The sequence below is a fragment of the Carassius carassius genome, chromosome 31, assembly GCF_963082965.1.
Source record: "Carassius carassius chromosome 31, fCarCar2.1, whole genome shotgun sequence".
NCBI lineage: Eukaryota > Metazoa > Chordata > Actinopteri > Cypriniformes > Cyprinidae > Carassius > Carassius carassius.
Window position 1 is genome coordinate 1,474,299 of NC_081785.1, and position 20,425 is coordinate 1,494,723.

Below are 20,425 nucleotides of genomic sequence, written 5' to 3' on the forward strand. Positions count from 1 at the left end.
TATATATATATATATATATATATATATATATATATATATATATATATATATATATATATATATATATATATATATGTTTATAGTTTAATGTATAAAAAATGAGCATGAAAAACAAAGTAAATCAGAATTCACAAGTCAGCTTCCATTTCAAATACAAGGATGTTACCTATTAAACTACGAGCTGTCTAAATAATCCAACACCAAATAGCAAATGTTTCTTTCCATTTAAGGCATTGAAATCATTGTTATAAGATCGATAGATTTCTGCAGTTGGACAGCAAGCTCATTTTGCTTAATGTTGCGTAGTGCTGTGCCAGCATCTGAAGTGCTGTACTGCTGCACCATAAGATCCACAACATCTTGGCTTTTAGCGTTTTCCAACGCGCTTCGAGAAATGGGGCTGATGCCTTCAGTCACACCATTCCACAGCTCCCATTTGAATTTTTCAAACTCATTTTCCGGAAGATTTTCAAGTGTGTTTAAAATATTTTTTTTTGGTTGTGGCCATATTGTTTCACTATTAGAAAAAAAAAAACAATATAACAATTTCAGTATGTTGTCATTTAATTTATAAACCTCAGGTGCAATTGTAAAAGACAGATTAAAATTGTAAAACTTAAGTTGTCCACTGGAGGTACATCAGGTTAAGGCATTCTATGATTTTCACCTGTATGTTACATCAGGGTGAGTTGCTTAATTTCCTTTTTTTTTTCTTTTAAAGTCAGTTATATCTATTTAAACTGGTTTATATTTTCGCAAACTACACATTAGTGGAGATTCAAGATTCATGAAATGCAAAGAAATGTGTCAGCTGTAACCAAACCATCTACATGAGCTATTAGTGCTTGGACCCCGATGAGATGACTGCCTTTGAGTTTATTTATTTGTAAAAACGAGCCCCATATATGAACCACTCACGCCTCAGTTACAGATCAAATATTTGTCAGAATAGGAATGTGGTTTGTATGTTGGTTTCAGACATGTGTTGAAGATGAAAAGCACGTCCAATACCTTTCATCTGAAACCAACATCACTATGAAAAAACACACACACACACACACATACACACACAAACGTTATGTAATTAGATTTAAAGAAGTTACTGAGACCGTGTGACAACTAACATATATACAACCCGAATTCCGGAAAAGTTGGGACGTTTTTTAAATTTTAATAAAATGAAAACTAAAAGACTTTCAAATCACATGAGCCAATATTTTATTCACAATAGAACATAGATAACATAGCAAATGTTTAAACTGAGAAAGTTTACAATTTTATGCACAAAATGAGCTCATTTCAATTTTGATTTCTGCTACAGGTCTCAAAATAGTTGGGACGGGGCACGTTTACCATGGTGTAGCATCTCCTTTTCTTTTCAAAACAGTTTGAAGACGTCTGGGCATTGAGGCTATGAGTTGCTGGAGTTTTGCTGTTGGAATTTGGTCCCATTCTTGCCTTATATAGATTTCCAGCTGCTGAAGAGTTCGTGGTCGTCTTTGACGTATTTTTCGTTTAATGATGCGCCAAATGTTCTCTATAGGTGAAAGATCTGGACTGCAGGCAGGCCAGGTTAGCACCCGGACTCTTCTACGACGAAGCCATGCTGTTGTTATAGCTGCAGTATGTGGTTTTGCATTGTCCTGCTGAAATAAACAAGGCCTTCCCTGAAATAGAGGTTGTTTGGAGGGAAGCATACGTTGCTCTAAAACCTTTATATACCTTTCAGCATTCACAGAGCCTTCCAAAACATGCAAGCTGCCCATACCGTATGCACTTATGCACCCCCATACCATCAGAGATGCTGGCTTTTGAACTGAATGCTGATAACATGCTGGAAGGTCTCCCTCCTCTTTAGCCCGGAGGACACGGCGTCCGTGATTTCCAACAAGAATGTCAAATTTGGACTCGTCTGACCATAAAACACTATTCCACTTTGAAATAGTCCATTTTAAATGAGCCTTGGCCCACAGGACACGACGGCGCTTCTGGACCATGTTCACATATGGCTTCCTTTTTGCATGATAGAGCTTTAGTTGGCATCTGCTGATGGCACGGCGGATTGTGTTTACCGACAGTGGTTTCTGAAAGTATTCCTGGGCCCATTTAGTAATGTCATTGACACAATCATGCCGATGAGTGATGCAGTGTCGTCTGAGAGCCTGAAGACCACGGGCATCCAATAAAGGTCTCCGTCCTTGTCCCTTACGCACAGAGATTTCTCCAGTTTCTCTGAATCTTTTGATGATGTTATGCACTGTAGATGATGAGATTTGCAAAGCCTTTGCAATTTGACGTTGAGGAACATTGTTTTTAAAGTTTTCCACAATTTTTTTACGCAGTCTTTCACAGATTGGAGAGCCTCTGCCCATCTTTACTTCTGAGAGACTCTGCTTCTCTAAGACAAAGCTTTTATAGCTAATCATGTTACAGACCTGATATCAATTAACTTAATTAATCACTAGATGTTCTCCCAGCTGAATCTTTTCAAAACTGCTTGCTTTTTTAGCCATTTGTTGCCCCCGTGCCAACTTTTTTGAGACCTGTAGCAGGCATTAAATTTTAAATGAGCTAATTAAGTGGATAAAAGTGTAAAATTTCTCAGTTTAAACATTTGCTACGTTATCTATGTTCTATTGTGAATAAAATAGTGGCTCGTGTGATTTGAAATTCCTTTAGTTTTCATTTTATTAAAATTTAAAAAACGTCCCAACTTTTCCGGAATTCGGGTTGTATATCCAAGGACTTGTTAAATGAAATGAATGTTGTACTTACAAAGTTGGTTGTAAAGTCTTCTCTTCCTGCTTTGGCGCTTCGGTCAGGCTTTTCTTTGGTTGTGTGATTTTTTTTTTCTGTAGATGAAAAATGCCTTCAGCTCAGTTTGTGTTATTTCCCCATTTCTTTAAATAACAGTAATAATAATAGCATCATTTCTGAACATTCATTAATCTTAGGTATTTCAATATTTAATAACACGTTGTTAAATTTGAAAGTTGCAACTGTGTTATTTAATCAGTGTTGGGAGTAACGCATTACAAAAGTAATGCATTACAGTAACATATTACTTTTTGCTGTAACGCAGTAGTGTAAGGCATTACTCTAGGCATTGCATTACAACACACTTTTAGCCAAAAATGTAATTGTTCAAAGAAAAAGAAACAAAACAGCAAGACCACAAGACATTAACGAATCAGAAATGAAGCAAATAAGTTCTATTTTCTGTTCGTGGTCAGTCAATAGCTGTGTGTGGTGTACACCCCTGATATACAGGTGCTGGTCATATAATTAGAATATCATCAAAAAGTTGATTTATTTCACTAATTCCATTCAAAAAGTAAAACTTGTATAGTATATTAATTCATTACACACAGACTGATATATTTCAAATGTTTATTTCTTTTAATTTTGATGTTTATAACTGACAACTAAGGAAAATCCCAATTTCAGTTTCTCAGAAAATTTGAATATTGTGAAAAGGTTCAATATTGAAGACACCTGGTACCACACTCCAATCAGCTAATTAACTCAAAACACCTGCGAAGCCTTTAAATGGTCTCTCAGTCTAGTTCTGTAGGCTACACAATCGTGGGGAAGACTGTTGACTTGACAGTTGTCTAAAAGATGACCATTGACACCTTGCACAAGGAGGGCAAAACACAAAAGGTCATTGCAAAAGAGGCTGGCTGTTCACAGAGCTCTGTGTCCAAGCACATTGATAGAGAGGCAAAGGGAAGGAAAAGTGTTTTCTGAGGTCCAAGGTCAATGCAGCCGTATACCAGGAAGTTTTAGAGCACTTCCTGCTGCTGACCAACTTTATGGAGATGCAGATTTCATTTTCCAACAGGACTTGGCACTGGCCAGTTGAAAAGCGGCTAATGGATGAAGATGGCAGAAGACTGTATATTCGCGAGATGGACGTATGTGCATCTTGTAATTTTACAGTTGCATATGGCATTTGAGTATACATGTAGTCCTTGTTGTGTCTAATATGAATAGACCCAAGCAATTCACAGATATTGCCAGATAATCACTTTACATTATACTTATAACAGATTTGGATTGTTTATGATTCTTGCTGTCATCCTTTATTGCATTGTCTTGAGCCTTCACTTTGTCAATTATAAACTATACAGGTGCTTCTCAATAAATTAGAATGTCGAAGAAAAGTGAAAGTGAAACTCTTGTATTAAATTACTTTAATGCACATAGTCTAAGTCTTTGGTTCTTTTTATTGTGATGATTTTTGCTAACATTTAAGAAAAACCCACCAATTCAAGATCTCAACAAATAAGAATATGGTGACATGCCAATGAGCTAATCAACTCAAAACTCCTGCAACGGTTTCCTGAGCCTTCAAAATGGTCTCTGACAATCATTGACACGCTTCACAAGGAGTGTGAGTCACAAAAATTAATTGCCAATAAGCTGGCTGTTCACAGAGTGCTGTATCCAAGCATGTTAACAGAAAGTTGAGTGGAATGAAAAAGTGTGGAAGAAAAAGATGCACAACCAACCGAGAGAACCGCAGCCTTCTGAGGATTGTCAAGCAAAATCGATTCAAGAATTTGAGTGAACTTCACAAGGAATGGACTGAGGCTGGGGTCAAGACATCAAGAGCCACCACACACAGACGTGTCCAGGAATTTGCTGAACCACAGACAACGTCAGAGGCGAAGAACTGGACTGTTGACCAGTGGCCCAAAGTCCTCTTTTCAGAAGAGAACAAGTTTTGTATTTCGTTTGGAAACCAAGGTCCTAGAGTCTGGAGGAAGGGTGGAGAAGCTCGTAGACCAAGTTGCTTGAAGTTCAGTGTTAATTTTCACAGTCTGTGAAGATTTTGTGTGCAATGTCATCTGCTGCCATTGTGTTTTTTGGAAACCAAAGTCCCTGCACCTGTGTACTAAGAAATCCTGGAGCACTTCATGCTTCCTTCTGCTGACCAGCTTTTTGAAGAGACTGTTTTCATTTTCCAGCAGGATTTGGCACCTGCCCACACTGCCAAAAGCACCAAATGTTGGTTAAATGACCATGGTGTTGGTGTGCTTGACTGGTCAACAAACTCACCAGACCTGAACCCCAGAGAGAATCAATGAGCTAATGTCAAGAGGAAGATGAGAAACAAGAGACCAAACAATGCAGATGAGCTGAAGACCACTGTCAAGGAAACCTGGGCTTCCAGACCACCTCAGCAGTGCCACAAACTGATCACCTCCATGACACGCCGAACTGAGGCAGTAATTAAAGTTAAAGGAGCCCCTACCAAGCATTGAGTACATGTACAGTAAATGAACATACTTTTCAGAAGACCAACAATTCACTAAAGGTTTTTTTTTTTTTTAATTGGTTTTATGAAGTATTACAATTAAATTTCGTCACAATTAAAAGAACAAAAAACTTAAACTACTTCAGTCTGTGTGCATTGAATTTATTTAATGCATGAATTTCACAATTTGAGTGGAATTTCTGAAATAAATGAACTTTTCCTCGACATTCTAATTTATTGAGATGCACCTGTATATTGTTAGTAGCCTGGATAGCCCAGTCATTATGCTACATCAATATCGCCCTCTACTGGATGTAAAATGCTCTGCAGCACATTTTGACATTTCAGAATGTTAAGTTCTACTTCTGTAGATATTTTGTTGAAAGTAACTCAAAAGTAATACAGCAGTCATGTAACGCATTTACAATTCTGAGACAGTAATATTGTAAGATAAGGAATTACTTTTAAATGACAGTAACAAGTAATCTATAATGTTTGGAAGTAACTTGCACAACTTTTGCTCAAGGGGGAAAGAATGAGGGTCAGAATTCCTCGCTTAGTCCCTCAAGCACACTCCAGATGCTCTGCTCCGTTAACAATGAACGAGTCCAAACACCTTTCTTCTAATCTAAGTGATGAGAAGAGATGTCACACACTTCTCCGAAACACCCAGATTCAAACCTAAGTGGCACATAGACTATGTAATGTGGCTGATTGAGATCTAAAAGGTTAAGAACAGTTTTAGTTGAACCAAGGTGTAAAAGAAATGTACTTTAAAAACTGTTCTGAGTTTCATGAATGTGAAATCATTTAATTTCAGTGGTGAGGGCATTTTGTCAAAGACCTTTGCTGACATATGTTAGTTATGTCAAAACAGATGTCCCCTTCTCTTGTAACTACAGTTGCAGCCTTTATTGCAAAAACTTCAGAATAAGAAAAGTGTTCAGTTACTTCTTTACAGAGAGGGGAGATGTTGTGTTTTTGTGAATTTTTGTGATACCGAGTATGGTCGCTAGAGGGCAGTAAAACCTAATAAGAAACCCAGAGAGCTTCTGATATAAATAACATTATTGCAATAACAAATTAGCATTAATAAAGCTCAGTGTAATGGTGACTTTTGCAGGAATCAGGACTTTGCAAAAATACTGAGCCACGGGAACTTTCTGTGTCCATTTCATCCATTACATTTTTTCCCACAGTAAACAAATCTTTTCCCAGAGTAGACTCTCTGTTTAGTTAGCCAACATAGTCTTTATTTATTTCTCCAAGCATTTTTCTTGAATTTCTAATAGAGTGAGCTGCATTTCACGGCTTCTCTTTCTAAAGGAACAGTTCAGCCAAAAATACAACTTTTCTGATAATTGACTCATCTTCAGGCCATCTAAGATGAACATGGGTTTGTTTAACATCTTGTGAAGTGAAGAGCTGCACGTTTGTAACAAACAAATCCATCAAGACATTTGTAACTACAAAAATTAGATTCTAAACAGCTGCCTAAAATATAAGTCCATAATCCATAATATTGGTTTCGCTAGTGCAAAAATCATCTCAACCAGGAGAGAAATATGCATAGATTGAGCATCAAGCGTTATAATGGATTATGAATGCATATTTTGGCCAGAAACACATTAATGATGGATTTGTTTCTTACACACAGATGTTAACTGCTGGACTGGAGTGTTGTGGATTATTGTGGATTATTGTGATGTTATTATCAGCTGTTTGGACTCTCATTCTGATGGCACCCATTCACTTCTGAGCATCCATTGGTGAACAAGTGATTACATTTCTCTAAAATCTGATGAAGAAACAAATTCATCTACATCTTGGATGGCCTGAGGGTGAGTACATTTATAGAAAATGTTCATATTTGGGCAAACTATTCATTTAAAGGATAGTATTTATTGTTGTTATATGGTCCCAGGTTTTTTTTGTTGTTGTTGTGTTTTTTTTTACACATCAGATCAGTGAAAGTATCACTAATTCACAAACATGGAAAAAATATATATTCGATGTTGCCAAGACAACATTTCTCATTTTCATTTAGTTTAGTAAAACAACTAAATGAAATTAAACTAATACTGAAACTAAATAAATTAAACTTCATAAAACTATAAAGACATATTTGGTAAACAAGACAAAACACACATCAAAATGAGAAACATCAGAATTAAATCTAATTAATAAAATATCAACAAACTATAATAGTATCTTAATGATGCTAAAATAACCCTGTGTCCAGTGCAACTAAAACACAGGGCATGTTTGTTAGTAAGAGTCTTGTTGTCAGTTTTTCTCTGATATATTATGAACCAAGAGTCAACGATGGGTCATGAACTCAATTACAAGGAAGTGCTTGTTATAAAAGAAGACTAACCAGCAAAACAAGTGTTAGTGCACTATGTGTATAAACTGTCATCATTACAGAACTGCACAGCTATGTTTTCTTTTTCAAGGCGATTTCTATTTTATATTATTAGACAGTTTAGCACATTAAAGCATAGGCTACAGTAGATTTTAATATTTGCTTCCTTCATTGTTTAATGTTATTTTTGTTTCTTTTATATTTCAGATGCCTCTATTTTTAGCAGTCATAAAATTTAATTTCAATTTTTTTTCCCTCATTTTCTAAATTTGTATGTTTTATTAATATGCATTTACCCACAATGTGTGTGTGTGTATTATTTATTTATTTATTAAACCAAGATCAATGATTAAGATTTTTTATTTGTATAAATTTGACAATCCATTTATTATTATCATAGTTTAATAAACTATAATAATAATAATAATAATAATAATAAAAGTATTTCATTTGTTCACAATTATATATAAATATTTTTTTTGTTAGATTGATTTGTTTTTTTATTTCAGTGGCCGTTTACTTTGTTACACAATTTGTTTACTGATCCAATTTGTTAAAAATGCTATAAAAATTATTATTATTCTATTATTATTATATATTTTTACTATTATTTATTCGGATCAGCATTCTTCAACAGTTCAGTGAACAAATCACATAGACGTTTGACGGCACTTGAAATGTCAACCTCAATTTCAACCTGTTTTCTGAATAATGGCAGATTTTGTCTGAAGAGAAGCCTGGAAACCTGTTTGGAAACAGTTATTTGTTTTACATCTCCTTTCACTGCCTCGAGTTTTTCAGAAATGCCACACAATAAAATGCATTATATAAACAGGATATAATTTTTTTAGTAGCTGTTTACCTTCTTTATTCCCCTCTGTCGCAGGAAGAGATGTGTTTGCAGGACCAGCAGCTCGCGTGTCAGCTAATGCATCTGCGCAGTGACATTAACTACCTGAGTATCGTGCAGACGTGTAACCATCAACGCAAGATGCTGATCGACGTCACGTTTGAGCTGGAGGAGTGAGACGATATGTCTGACCTGTGTGACGTCCCCATGTCTCCTGGATTAGGGCTCTCGGCGCCGCTCAGGATCATCTGGGGTCTGGCCGGTTCTCCCTGTGCTATCACAGCACACAGAGGAGAGGGGTTTGAGCTTTTATAGATTACAAAATATTATAGGACAAACATTTTCAAAATGTCTCTGATGATGTGCTTTTGTTGTCAACATAAAAGCTTTGAGCTCTTCTTAACAATCAACTGTACAGTGTCTTTTGTGTTTGATATTATATGAAACCCTATGTGAAAAGTGTAATAATGTATATTTTAAATGTTCAAAACAGTTTTGTCATTTATTTCTTTAATTTTATACTTATCATCCGAATCCTTACCTAATAGGCCTTTTATCAACTGTTTTTATTCCCATCTATCTTTTATCTCATGTGTGACCCTGGAGCACAAAAGCAGTTTTAAGTCTCTGGGGTATATTTGTAACAATAGCCAAATAAATCATTGTATGGGTCAAAATTGTCGATTTTTCTGTTAAGCCAAAAATCATTAGGATATTAAGTAAAGATTATGTTCCATGAAGATATTTTGTAAATTACCTACTGTAAATATATCAAAACTTAATTTTTGATTAGTAATATGCATTGCTAAGAATTCATTTGGACAACTTCAAAAGCGAATTTCTCAGTATTTTCATTTTTTTTGCAACTTTAGACTCAAAATATTCAAATAGTTGTATCTCGGCCAAATATTGTCCAATCCTAACAAACCATACATCAATGAAAAGCTTATTTATTTATATGTATAAATCTCTATTTCAGAAAACTGACTTAATTTTGTTTTGTGGTCCTGGGTCACAAATGAGCTGAAAATTTGTTTCATAAAACTGAACTTCTCAAGAGTCACAACAAAGAATAAATGAATACTTTGTTGAAGAAATTTACTGAGCAAATATTGAAATGTTATTGTATTTATTTAGTTGGATTTACTTTTCAGTGTGAACATTACTAACAAGAAATAAGTAAATATTTGATAGCAAATATTTTATTATAATTTTGCAGTGTGAAACTACCTTCTGCATTTACTATTGCAGATCCTTTCAGCTCTTGCTGAAGTATTAGGAGGATTAAAACCTTTCTAGCGTGTCTGTTAAAAACACCATAAACTATTTTTAACAAAAGTGCTGCCAACAGTTCAAACCGGTTCTCACAAAGATAAACACGACTGCTTCTGTCTGAGATCTCAGAGCCTGAGGAGAAAGTTTACAGAAGGTCAGGAACAGCCACAAATATTATAGCTTACTTAATTAATTATGATACTGGCGTTTGCTAAGATAAGCATCATTGTTGTGATCAAACACTAATTGAACTTGTAGATTTAAACTAATTAAATGTATCCTGCAGCATTTGTGTTACAGACATGCTTTGAAAATAGTGTTGCATACGATATTTCACACCAGTACGCAGCACATATCAAATCCCCTCACAGACATACTGTTTCTCATTGTGCAATATCTGTTGTTTGCAATGCCACGTTTTCACAGACTGCTATTGTAATGAAAGAGGTGTGTTTCCATTATTATTCAGCAAACCTCTCCCTCTTTGTACTATTTATTTAACCTGTTTGTTCAGTCACCAGAGGGTTAGGCCAATAGTAAAGACTTTTACTGAGTTTTAAGACACTGACAGAGATTGTAACTCAAGCCGCTCACGATGCAAGTGCCATGGAACTTCAGATTCGGGATAGTGATCCTCGGAGACTCAGCCGTGGGGAAGTCGTCTCTTCTGCATCGCTATACTGAAGGAACGTTTGATGAATCCCGTCAGTCTCCACTGGGAATTGATTTCAAGGTGTCCAACATGTACTTTGACCCTGATGTTGTGATCAAACTGCTTCTGTGGGACACCGCAGGCCAGGAGAGATTTAGGTGAGTGTTTTCCAGTGAAACCCAGAAGATATTTACACTGATGTTACGTCTTTCTTGACATGTTGAAAGTTTACGCAAATTCAAAACTTGATGCTTATAAATTATAGAAGTGGGACAACAGACTATAGATGAATTATAATAAGATTAAGTGGGTAATGTGGGTAAATGCATACTACACAAAACACATAGATAAGAGAAGAGTCATTATAATATAATAAAGGTAGGTTTGGAATCAAAGGTTCCATTTTAATAAAAGGCAGGTCGGGGCAAGTTGTCACACTTTTTAAATGCTGTCATTTAGTTATTTAAACTTTTCTATTGGCCAAAATTCATCTGATGATCTTTTATGTTTTATTTCACTATTTTAAATATTATATTATATAATTTCACCATTTTAAATATAGTACTGTATAAAAGTTTGGGATCAGTAAGACTTGTAATGTTTTTTTTAAGAAGTCTCTTATTCCCATCAAGGCTGCATTTATTTGATTTGAAAAAAAAAAAGAAAAAACAGAAAAAAAGTAATCTTGCAAAATGTTATTACAATATAAAATAATGGTTAATATTTTAATATCCTTTAAAATATAATTTATTTCTGTGATGCAAAGCTGAATTTCCACCAGCCATTACTCCAGTATAAAGTGTCACATGAACCTTAAGAAACCGTTAATATACTGATTTATTATTAGAATTATCAAACAGTTGTGCTGCCATATATTATTATTATTTTTTTTTTTTTTTTTTTTTTTTGAGAACTGCGATACTTTTTTCAGGATTCTTTGATGAATAAAAAGTTAAAAAGAACAGCATATTATATTAACATATATAATATTATAATAAACATACTAAGCAGCACAACAGTTTTCAGCACTGATAATAAATCAGAATATTAGAAGGATTTCTGAACATCGCGTGACACTGAAGAATTGCGTAATGATAATGAAAATTCAGCTTTGCATCACAGGAATAAATTAGATTTTAATGCACATTAAAATAGGAAAACTTTATTTTACATCATAATAATATTTCACAATTGTAAATATTTTCCTGTAATTTTGATCAAATAAATGCAGCATTTATGAGCATAATAAACTCCTGTAAAAAACATAAAATATCATTCTGATTCCAAACTTTTGACCGGTAATAATATAAATAGTATTTGTTTAATTTTTTTATTATTATTATGATTATTAAAAGAAATTAAAAACCTTCTGTTGCCAATGCAGATCTTTATAGCTCTTGCTGAAGTATCATTTTAGGAATTAAAACTTTTGTAACATGCAAAATCACCACCACTATTTTAATTTTTAGTTTCATTGTTTAAATTTTGCAGTGAAACGGGGAAAGAATTTAACAAAAACATAAAGGCATAAAGTTATGCTGTGAGAAATGGCAACCATATTTCATACTTGCATATTTCATATTTCAATGAAAAGAGGTGTTCTTCATAAGTCAGTGTCAATAAACAACTTTATCAACCTGAATTAAATGATCTTTATCTTTTTTTTCTCCCTGCTAATAACTCTAAAAATATCCAGGACTTTGTAATTGTCAAGACTTTTAAATTTCTTTCAATCCAAAAATGAAATAAAATAAATAAGAATTATATTTATTCATTTATTTTAAATAAACTCACCCTAAAATATTGAGTGGAGTTGCTCGGTTCCTCAGCATGCGTGAATCTGAGCCTTTTTTCCGCAGGTCCATATGTAAGTCTTATATGAGGAACTCTGTGGGCTGCATCCTGATGTTTGACGTCTCACAGCGACAGACGTTTGACCGTGTACGCAGCTGGCAGCAGGAAGTCCTGGACTATGTGAAACCGAACCCGATGTTCTTCGTGCTTGTGGGACACAAATGTGATCTGGCCGTGGGCCGACAGGTCAGGAAGAGTGAAGGAGACGCTCTAGCTAAAAAACTCAACATGCTGGCTTATCTTGAGGTGTCGACAAAAGAGAACATTAACGTCAAGGAGACGTTTCAGGCCTTGACCAGAGGCATATATAATCTCTTCCAGCAAGGCAAAATACCCACCAGAGACGACTGGCAGGGGTTAACGGTTGGGGCCACCGTTCAAAAAGAGTCACCTGTGACTAAAAAGTCTGCTTGCTGCAACTGTGGATGACTTTACTGTGAGATTCAGCCTCAGACAAACCTTCCTGGACATAGAATTGTATTGAAAATGACATTTACTTAAGTATTTTACATGCATACTATAACATGAGCCCTTTAAGTCTTTGTGCATGTCTGTAACATGCCACCCACAAGTACTTTTCTCTCTATATGCCTGTCTGTTAATTAGTTTTGTGACACAGAAAGAGCTAATGGCAATTACAAACCTAACTAAAACTAACTTCATGCAATATATATATATATATATATATATATATATATATAGTATTGTGGCTTTGCTTACTGACATTATCAACAATGTTTACAGCTGTCATTTGCACAGAAAAAAATGCTCTGAAAAACCTGCACATTTGTAAAAATGCATGCATTAAAGATTATTTGTTTAATAATTATGGCCTTTCACAAGTCTTGTTTCTATAGAAATGGGTCTCAAATAATACAGCACCATCTAGAGGCATTGATAAGCACCTTCCAATGGAAATAATTTCATTTTAGAACAGAACAGAACAATTACAAACTTTTGTACTTCACAAGATGTTAACTGACTGGCACCCATTCACTGCAGAGCATCCATTGGTGATACAGAACCACTGACTTTATTTCGGACAGTGACAATACTTTTATTGCAGTAGATCTGATTTTTAATTGCAATAAAAGCATCTGAAATGTTCCACATCAAGCACAATAACTTTTTATTTTATCAGCACTATTGATGGCTTTTACATCTTATTTTTAACTTAAGAGCGAGTGCAGCTTCTGGTTTTATATACTTATTTTTATCAGTTCAAAACAGCTTGTTATGCTGCTTAAAATTGCAAACAAGTTCTTAACCTTATTGTTTTAATTTCTTATGCTTTCAAAGTTAGATTGCTCCCCCGAAATGAATTACCCTGTCTTTAACTCTGATAGATTTAGTGATAATGACACTGATACCACTATAACTAAACAGACATTTCTCTTCTGCATTGCCAATGTTTGTTTTAGACTAGATTTCAGACTATGTGTTCAGGTAATATTTAATTGCTCAAGAAGCAGATAAAGTGAAAATGAGTCTACATGTGGGAAAATTAATAAGGCTACTTACAAAGTTTTCATTTCAGTCACATTTTATTGTATTAAAATGACAAAGATACAAAATTTAAGCATCTGTCCATGTGTACATTTGTATCTTGTTCATCTGTGTAATCTGTACAATACATATAAGCTTTGTATCATTTTCATAACAAAATTTTAGATGTTGCATACAATCTCAAACAACAGAACAGAGATAAAGATATTTGAACTTGTAACGGCATGAACCAAAAAACAAAAAAAAGGAAATTCTGGCACATTCCCTAAATCCCTAAACATGGTGTAAAAAGTTAATAAAATATGTCTCATATTTGCCCTTGGAGACAACTGTATCTGTATTCTGTGTATCTTTATGCAAGTAAAATAAAATACATGAACTATGCTGCTATTTACCCTGATCTGCCCTGTACACATGGTGTGTAGCGGCCGGCTGATGTTAGTCCATTAAAATACAGTTTGAGGTTAAGACTGAGATCTAGTAATATTGCAAAACAGATCAAAAACAATTATCTTTCAACCCTTTTTTTCCAGAAACACAAGACCAGCATCAAATTGAAAACAGTAAATAAAGAATTTTTTGCTGGTGATTATTGAAGAGCAGCCTCATGAAATCAAATACTTTCACTTTATGAGACGAGACCACAGAAAACCATTCACAATCTGACATGATAAAACAAAAAATCCTCTGAATTACAAAGACACCAGAAAAAATGAGAAGAGAAATAAAAAATAAAATTATATATATATATATATATATACCGAATTGTCAGAAAACCTTTAATGCTATGGCACACCCATGCAAAATTACACAGACACTTTTTGTTCTTCTTATATCCTTTTATGGGCTTCTAGTTATTATCTTTTTTAATATAAAATCGTAAAAGCTACTGAAACACAGACAATTTTTCAAATCAAAAAGAAACAGTCAGAGATCTAAAGAATACATTCAGATTCCATAAATGTTTAGACAACACGTCACACAAAATTCAAAAATAAAAGTATACCTAGATTTATTGAATCTGTTTTAACATTCAAATAAATGCTATGACATGAATACAATCCATAGAACAGATCAAAAATAAACTATAATCAGTTAATCAGTAAATAAACAGCCTTGCCTCTAAAAAACATAAACTAGCAAACCTTTCAAACACATACTGTAGAATACAAACCCTGACCACACAACTAATGCTAAACTACCTTTCAAGTAAGAGAATATCCTTAAAACACAAATACAATCACCCCTTACTGAGAAATCAAATGTAGTTGTATATCTGTATGTAGGTACTTTAGCTTGAGGTCACCCTGCACTGCTTTGTTAATAAATGGTTAATAAATAAAAGGTCTGTCACTATTTATATTTGGTCTCTCAAAAGTAATAAATGGTCTGTCTTTAGTAGGTATTTATAATTTCAGTGGTGAGAAAAATAATAAACAAACTTTATGAACAAAAAAAAAAAAAAAAAGAATTTTCATGTTCCACATTCAAAACAAGTTCTACTGAAAGCATCAGAAAATCATTAGAAAATGATTTGAACTCATAGCAAACGAGTAGCCAGCTAACAGGGAACTTTCTGGCATGTTTCTCTCAATGCTATGAACTGTTACCTTAACATTACGTTCATTCGAAGTTATGTGGTCTTTATAATGACGTCCTCAAAACTTAATTCATGGTTATGGTTTTCTGAAACATTTTAGTTGGATATTTAAAACCGTCTAGAGAAAATTTAAAAGTAACATATCCATAATGATTGCAAAACAATAAAATAGAACGTTCTCCTTAATATTGTCTTTAACGTTCACATAACCAAGAAAAAAATCTTTTTTTAAACATTTACAAAACTGGACATTTTAAATGCTCAGAGAACATTCATTCATTCATTCATTGTTTTCGTAAATGAATTTTTGTTGGGTATCATATACAGTAATGCACTTACAATGGAAGTCTATGAGATGAGGCATTGCACTGAAATGAACATAAATTAAAGCCACAATATCTGCGAAAATTGCTTACTAAACTTGTCTGTGCAAAGCTATAATCAACATTTCATCTCCTGACCATGTGAAACCAGTAAACATTAATTTTTACACTGCATTATGATGATTAAGATTTTACCGCTTAAATTAAACACATTATTGGTGCATATTTCTGTTTTTAAACACTACACTGACCTCCATTGTAAATGTATTGTTGTTTTTACAAATGTAGAGATGAGTTTAAATCCTTTTCTGCCGTAATTGACAACATGCCTCATATCCTGTCCATTCAGTTTAACTGGTTTTGGACCTGAAATTTATGTTATATTTAACAGAACATTCAATTTAAAGAAATAGTTCACCAAAAAATGAAAATCATCTGACAATTTACTTACCCTCGGTATATTCAAAATGTAAATGAGTTTGTTTCATCAGATTTGGAGAAATGTTGCATTTCTTCACTTGCACACCAATGGATGATCTGCAGTGAATGGGTGCCGTCAGAATAAGAGACTAAACAGATTATTAAAAGTGTACAAGTGTACAATACTGTGGATTAGAAACACCTTAATGATGGATTTGCTTCTTAAAAACACACAGCTTTTTACTTCACAAGACATTAACTGATGGACTGGAGTGGTGTGGATTACTGGTGGATTATTGTGATGTTTTTATCAGCTGTTTGGACTCTTATTCTGACGGCACCCATTCACTGTAGAGGACACACAGCTGAGACAGTGATGCAATGATACATTTCTCCAAATCTGATGAAGAAACAAACTCATTTACATCTTGGATGACTTAAAGGTTACACATTTTCAGGAAATAAATTTTTAATGGGTGAACTATTCCTTTAATTAATTTATTGATCCAAAAGCATTTAATATTAAATTGTAAATGCAACAAACAAACACAGGTTTATCGAGTAAGATTCCCTGCATGTTTAACCAGACAGTTTGGAGTTCAGATGTGCTTCACTTTCAGTACAGACTGATACATAAACACACAAAACATTCAATTTCACATTTCACAAGGATGCATATAGCAAAAGCTAGGATTCATTTAAACATACAACAGAGATATCTTTTACACTAGACAATTCAGACTCCTGCTTGGAACGACTACACTGTGCGAGTTACACATGTTGCATGAAATAAAAGTTGTTTATATTACATTATGATGTATGTTGAGATTTAACTAAAAAACGACAATCCAGATCTCACCAGAGAACCTGAATAATCATTTGAGGTCATAGAGCTAAAAGACTTTATATTCAATATCCAAACATAACCTGTAGTTCAGCATGACATTATTTAGATTTTATGTCACGCTGTGTTAATGTTCACGCACTACATTATTTCACACTCCTGTTCGTCGAGGGCAATCAAAAAAAGCTAAATAAATATGTAAATAAACATTCATCAAGAATGAAAGATTTTCAACACAATCCAAGAACTGCAACATGAATTTATGTGGAAATTAACTCAACATACTCATTCAATTCTATAATTTGAGGTGAATCGATTTCATGAAAAACATAATATTAAGTTTCCATTATACACTCAAATCCTACTTTGACACATGAAAAGTTCATCATAAACTAAATATTCAGAACATACAAATTAAGCTTCCTTCAGACTATCAGTATTGGTAAAATATATTGCAAATATAGTGTTTTTTAGCACATACATACATATATATATATATATATATTGTATAACAAGTTTCTTATGTGAATAAAACATATGTGGGATAAAAATAAAAGTAACATTCCTTCTCAAAGCAACTTCAGTATTTGTACTGTTTGGATACCAAAGAATACACTCGTGTTTGACAGGATCAGAAATCTGTGGAAATATTACAACAAAGGTGATACTGTATTTAAAATCTGAAAGGGTATTTTTGAAACAACTTTGATTTGCCAAAAGATGTGATAGCTGGTCTTTATAACACTACAGGAGGAGTTTCACATCTGCATTAATGTTTACTGAAGCTGAATATATAAATGACAGCGTAGCTTGCTTTGCATTTTACACTGAATAGTTTCAATGCATAAGTATATGACTTTGGTAATAAGGAAAAAAATATATGTAAATGTAAAGCTCAACTAATCTAATAAATTTTTAGATTGTGTGTTCAGTCATGCTAATAAACCCTTAAAAAGCAATTATTCAAAAGCACTTGACATCACTGCCCAGCATATTTTCTTGATGTCTAAAAAAAGAATATAAACAAGAACCATACTCCAAACTTAAAGAGATAAAACCTTTAAATTCACCTCCAAAGCCATTTTCTCATGCTTTGACTAAAAAAAAACACTGATCCTTTTAAAGAGAAACAAAATCAGTTTAAATCAAATTTTAAATATTTTTTGAAATTGCATAGTCTGGAATTGAGGAACTGCGTTTTGATTGTTGAATTTGTATTCATTTACCGGTGTTTTGTCCATTTGAGCACTGAACCTGTTCTTTTCACAATCCTGCTTGAACAAAGTCAGTTATATACACATTGTTTACCATTTTAGTTAAACATATTTATGTGGAAAATTCAAATTCAAAACGAAAAAAGGGTTAAATACAACAATTTCAATAAAAATGTTTTTACAATAAGGTGAAAAAAAACATCCTCTAATATTTCAGTTCCCAGGAGAATTCAAAACAAAAACCAAATGAAACCATATACCTATTCTAAGTGCTATTGTAGCATTACAGGGCTACAGCTCCCACCAAATCACAAAAACAAACCAATATAGATAAAAACATTTTTCGTCTGTACATAACAACAGAAACATATACTTCTCCTGTACATTATATACAAGACATTTCTGTTCTGTAATTTTTTGGGATGAACAGTCTGATACATTGATCAGTACAAGGTAAGGCTTTACAAGAACAAATCTATACATTTAAAACTTAATATACAAAATATGGTTCAGTTTTAGCACCTTGAAGATCCTGTTCTAGTTACTGGTGAAGCAGCACTGGACATCACATACAGAAATCAACTTCAGCCCTAACGTTTGCAACACAACGTCATAATGGGCTTTAAATATGTGTATTGTTTCATTTTTAATAAGGCCGATGTTTAGTACTGCTTCACTGCCGTCTGTGTAGCATCTATTCCAATGTAGTCACATAACCATGCCAACGCTGGAATGTTTACAGCATCGTTCTGTCTTGTTGCAATGTTACATGTGTTTATGTACAGTTCCATTTACTGCATTGGCACATTTGAAAGAAAACAAAACAGAAATATACTGGCATTGTTGTTTGCTGAACTGGTTGCCTTGGCGGTTAGAAGCACCGACATATAAGGCACCAAAGGGTAAAATAAATGGGTGAAAAATAGAATAATGGCAAATGAAAATTCCTATCGACATGACATCCTAATGATGACATCATAAATAATGCCATCTTAAAATGTCTGAAAACCAAGCGCAGTCTTAAAGATAAAGCTTTCAAAAGGGGAGGCTGAATGCATCATTATTCTGTATAATGATAAATGCATAATCATAACATACACTTATATTAATAACTGAATGCTGCAATATTGTCTAATACTGTCCTTATCAAGGAAGCCCTTGCATTCTATGACAGTAGCTGATGAACATTACAGTTTGACATATTCAAGTCTGTCAGAGGAAAATAAAATGCCTGAGTAAACAAAACAATTTTTTTTACTTCATCATATCAAGTACTGTCTAACAGGACAACAGTAATGTTTGAGGTTTTTTCAGCATGGTTATATTTCATAATACAGTTCTTAGCATTGTTTCTAAAACTTTATAGACTTAACGAGCTGAATGTATTTAAATGCTCAATGCTTGGTTAGAAAGAGAACTCGTCACAGTGTATTAGTGGCTGGAGGAGGCCAATAGGTGCCTATTATTTACAGCACAGATCTGCATTAGTGAAAATGCACCAGCGGACATAGTACGGCACAAAAAATAAAATAAAAACACACTTTGGCAAAACTCAAAATGATAGCATGAACAGATGCAGGTTTCTCCAGCAAACAACAGTGATCCAGAATGCAGCGGGTAACTGAAATCAAAGCAAAACATGCACAGAAATCACACACACAGCCTTGAAATGAACGCCGGAGGAGGACTGTCCTCAGGATGACCTATAGATTTATATAGTATTACTATATATTTATATTTGCAGGGAAATCTAAAAGATGAATATCTGCACCAGAATACACCTGAGCCACATGTTAATGTGAGGAAAGGGCTAGCAGCAACCAGGGAGGAAGCCAAGTCGAGAGACCCAGTGTTAAAGAGCCATTTTAGGGGAAACACGTGCCAATTGGTGATTAATCTTAAGCTCTTTTTCCAACCTGGCAAGAACCCTTTTCACCTGCTGGATGCACCGGTATAGCATCTGGTTGTTGGGATCAGAGCAGGCACAATGGAGTCAAGGACATAAGTGATATCCTCTATGTGGTGCACCAAGCCAGCACTGCTTCAGGTTCACTCTTATTTGGAAACTCAAAATGGCAATGAATTCATGTGAAAAGCAAGGGCCATGGCACTGGAGACAGTTCAAAGTAAGGTGCACCAAGTAATTTTTTGTTTGTGTTTCACTGACCAATGCAGAAAAAAAACACTTGTGCTGATTCAGTGTTTTATTGTAATTTAAATATTGGATTGAAATATGAATTTCACGTTTAATTCAATCAG

The 20,425-nt window shown here is 34.0% G+C and overlaps 1 protein-coding gene across 1 annotated transcript; it reads left to right on the plus strand.

The window, feature by feature from the left end:
* Positions 1-10,161: 10,161 nt before the first annotated feature.
* LOC132111986 (ras-related protein Rab-39A) lies at positions 10,162-13,086 on the plus strand. The gene is made up of 2 exons (XM_059519585.1): positions 10,162-10,563; positions 12,265-13,086. Exons 1-2 carry the CDS (start codon positions 10,349-10,351, stop codon positions 12,686-12,688), a joined length of 639 nt encoding a protein of 212 aa, XP_059375568.1. The 5' UTR covers positions 10,162-10,348; the 3' UTR covers positions 12,689-13,086.
* The last annotated feature ends 7,339 nt before the right edge of the window (positions 13,087-20,425 follow it).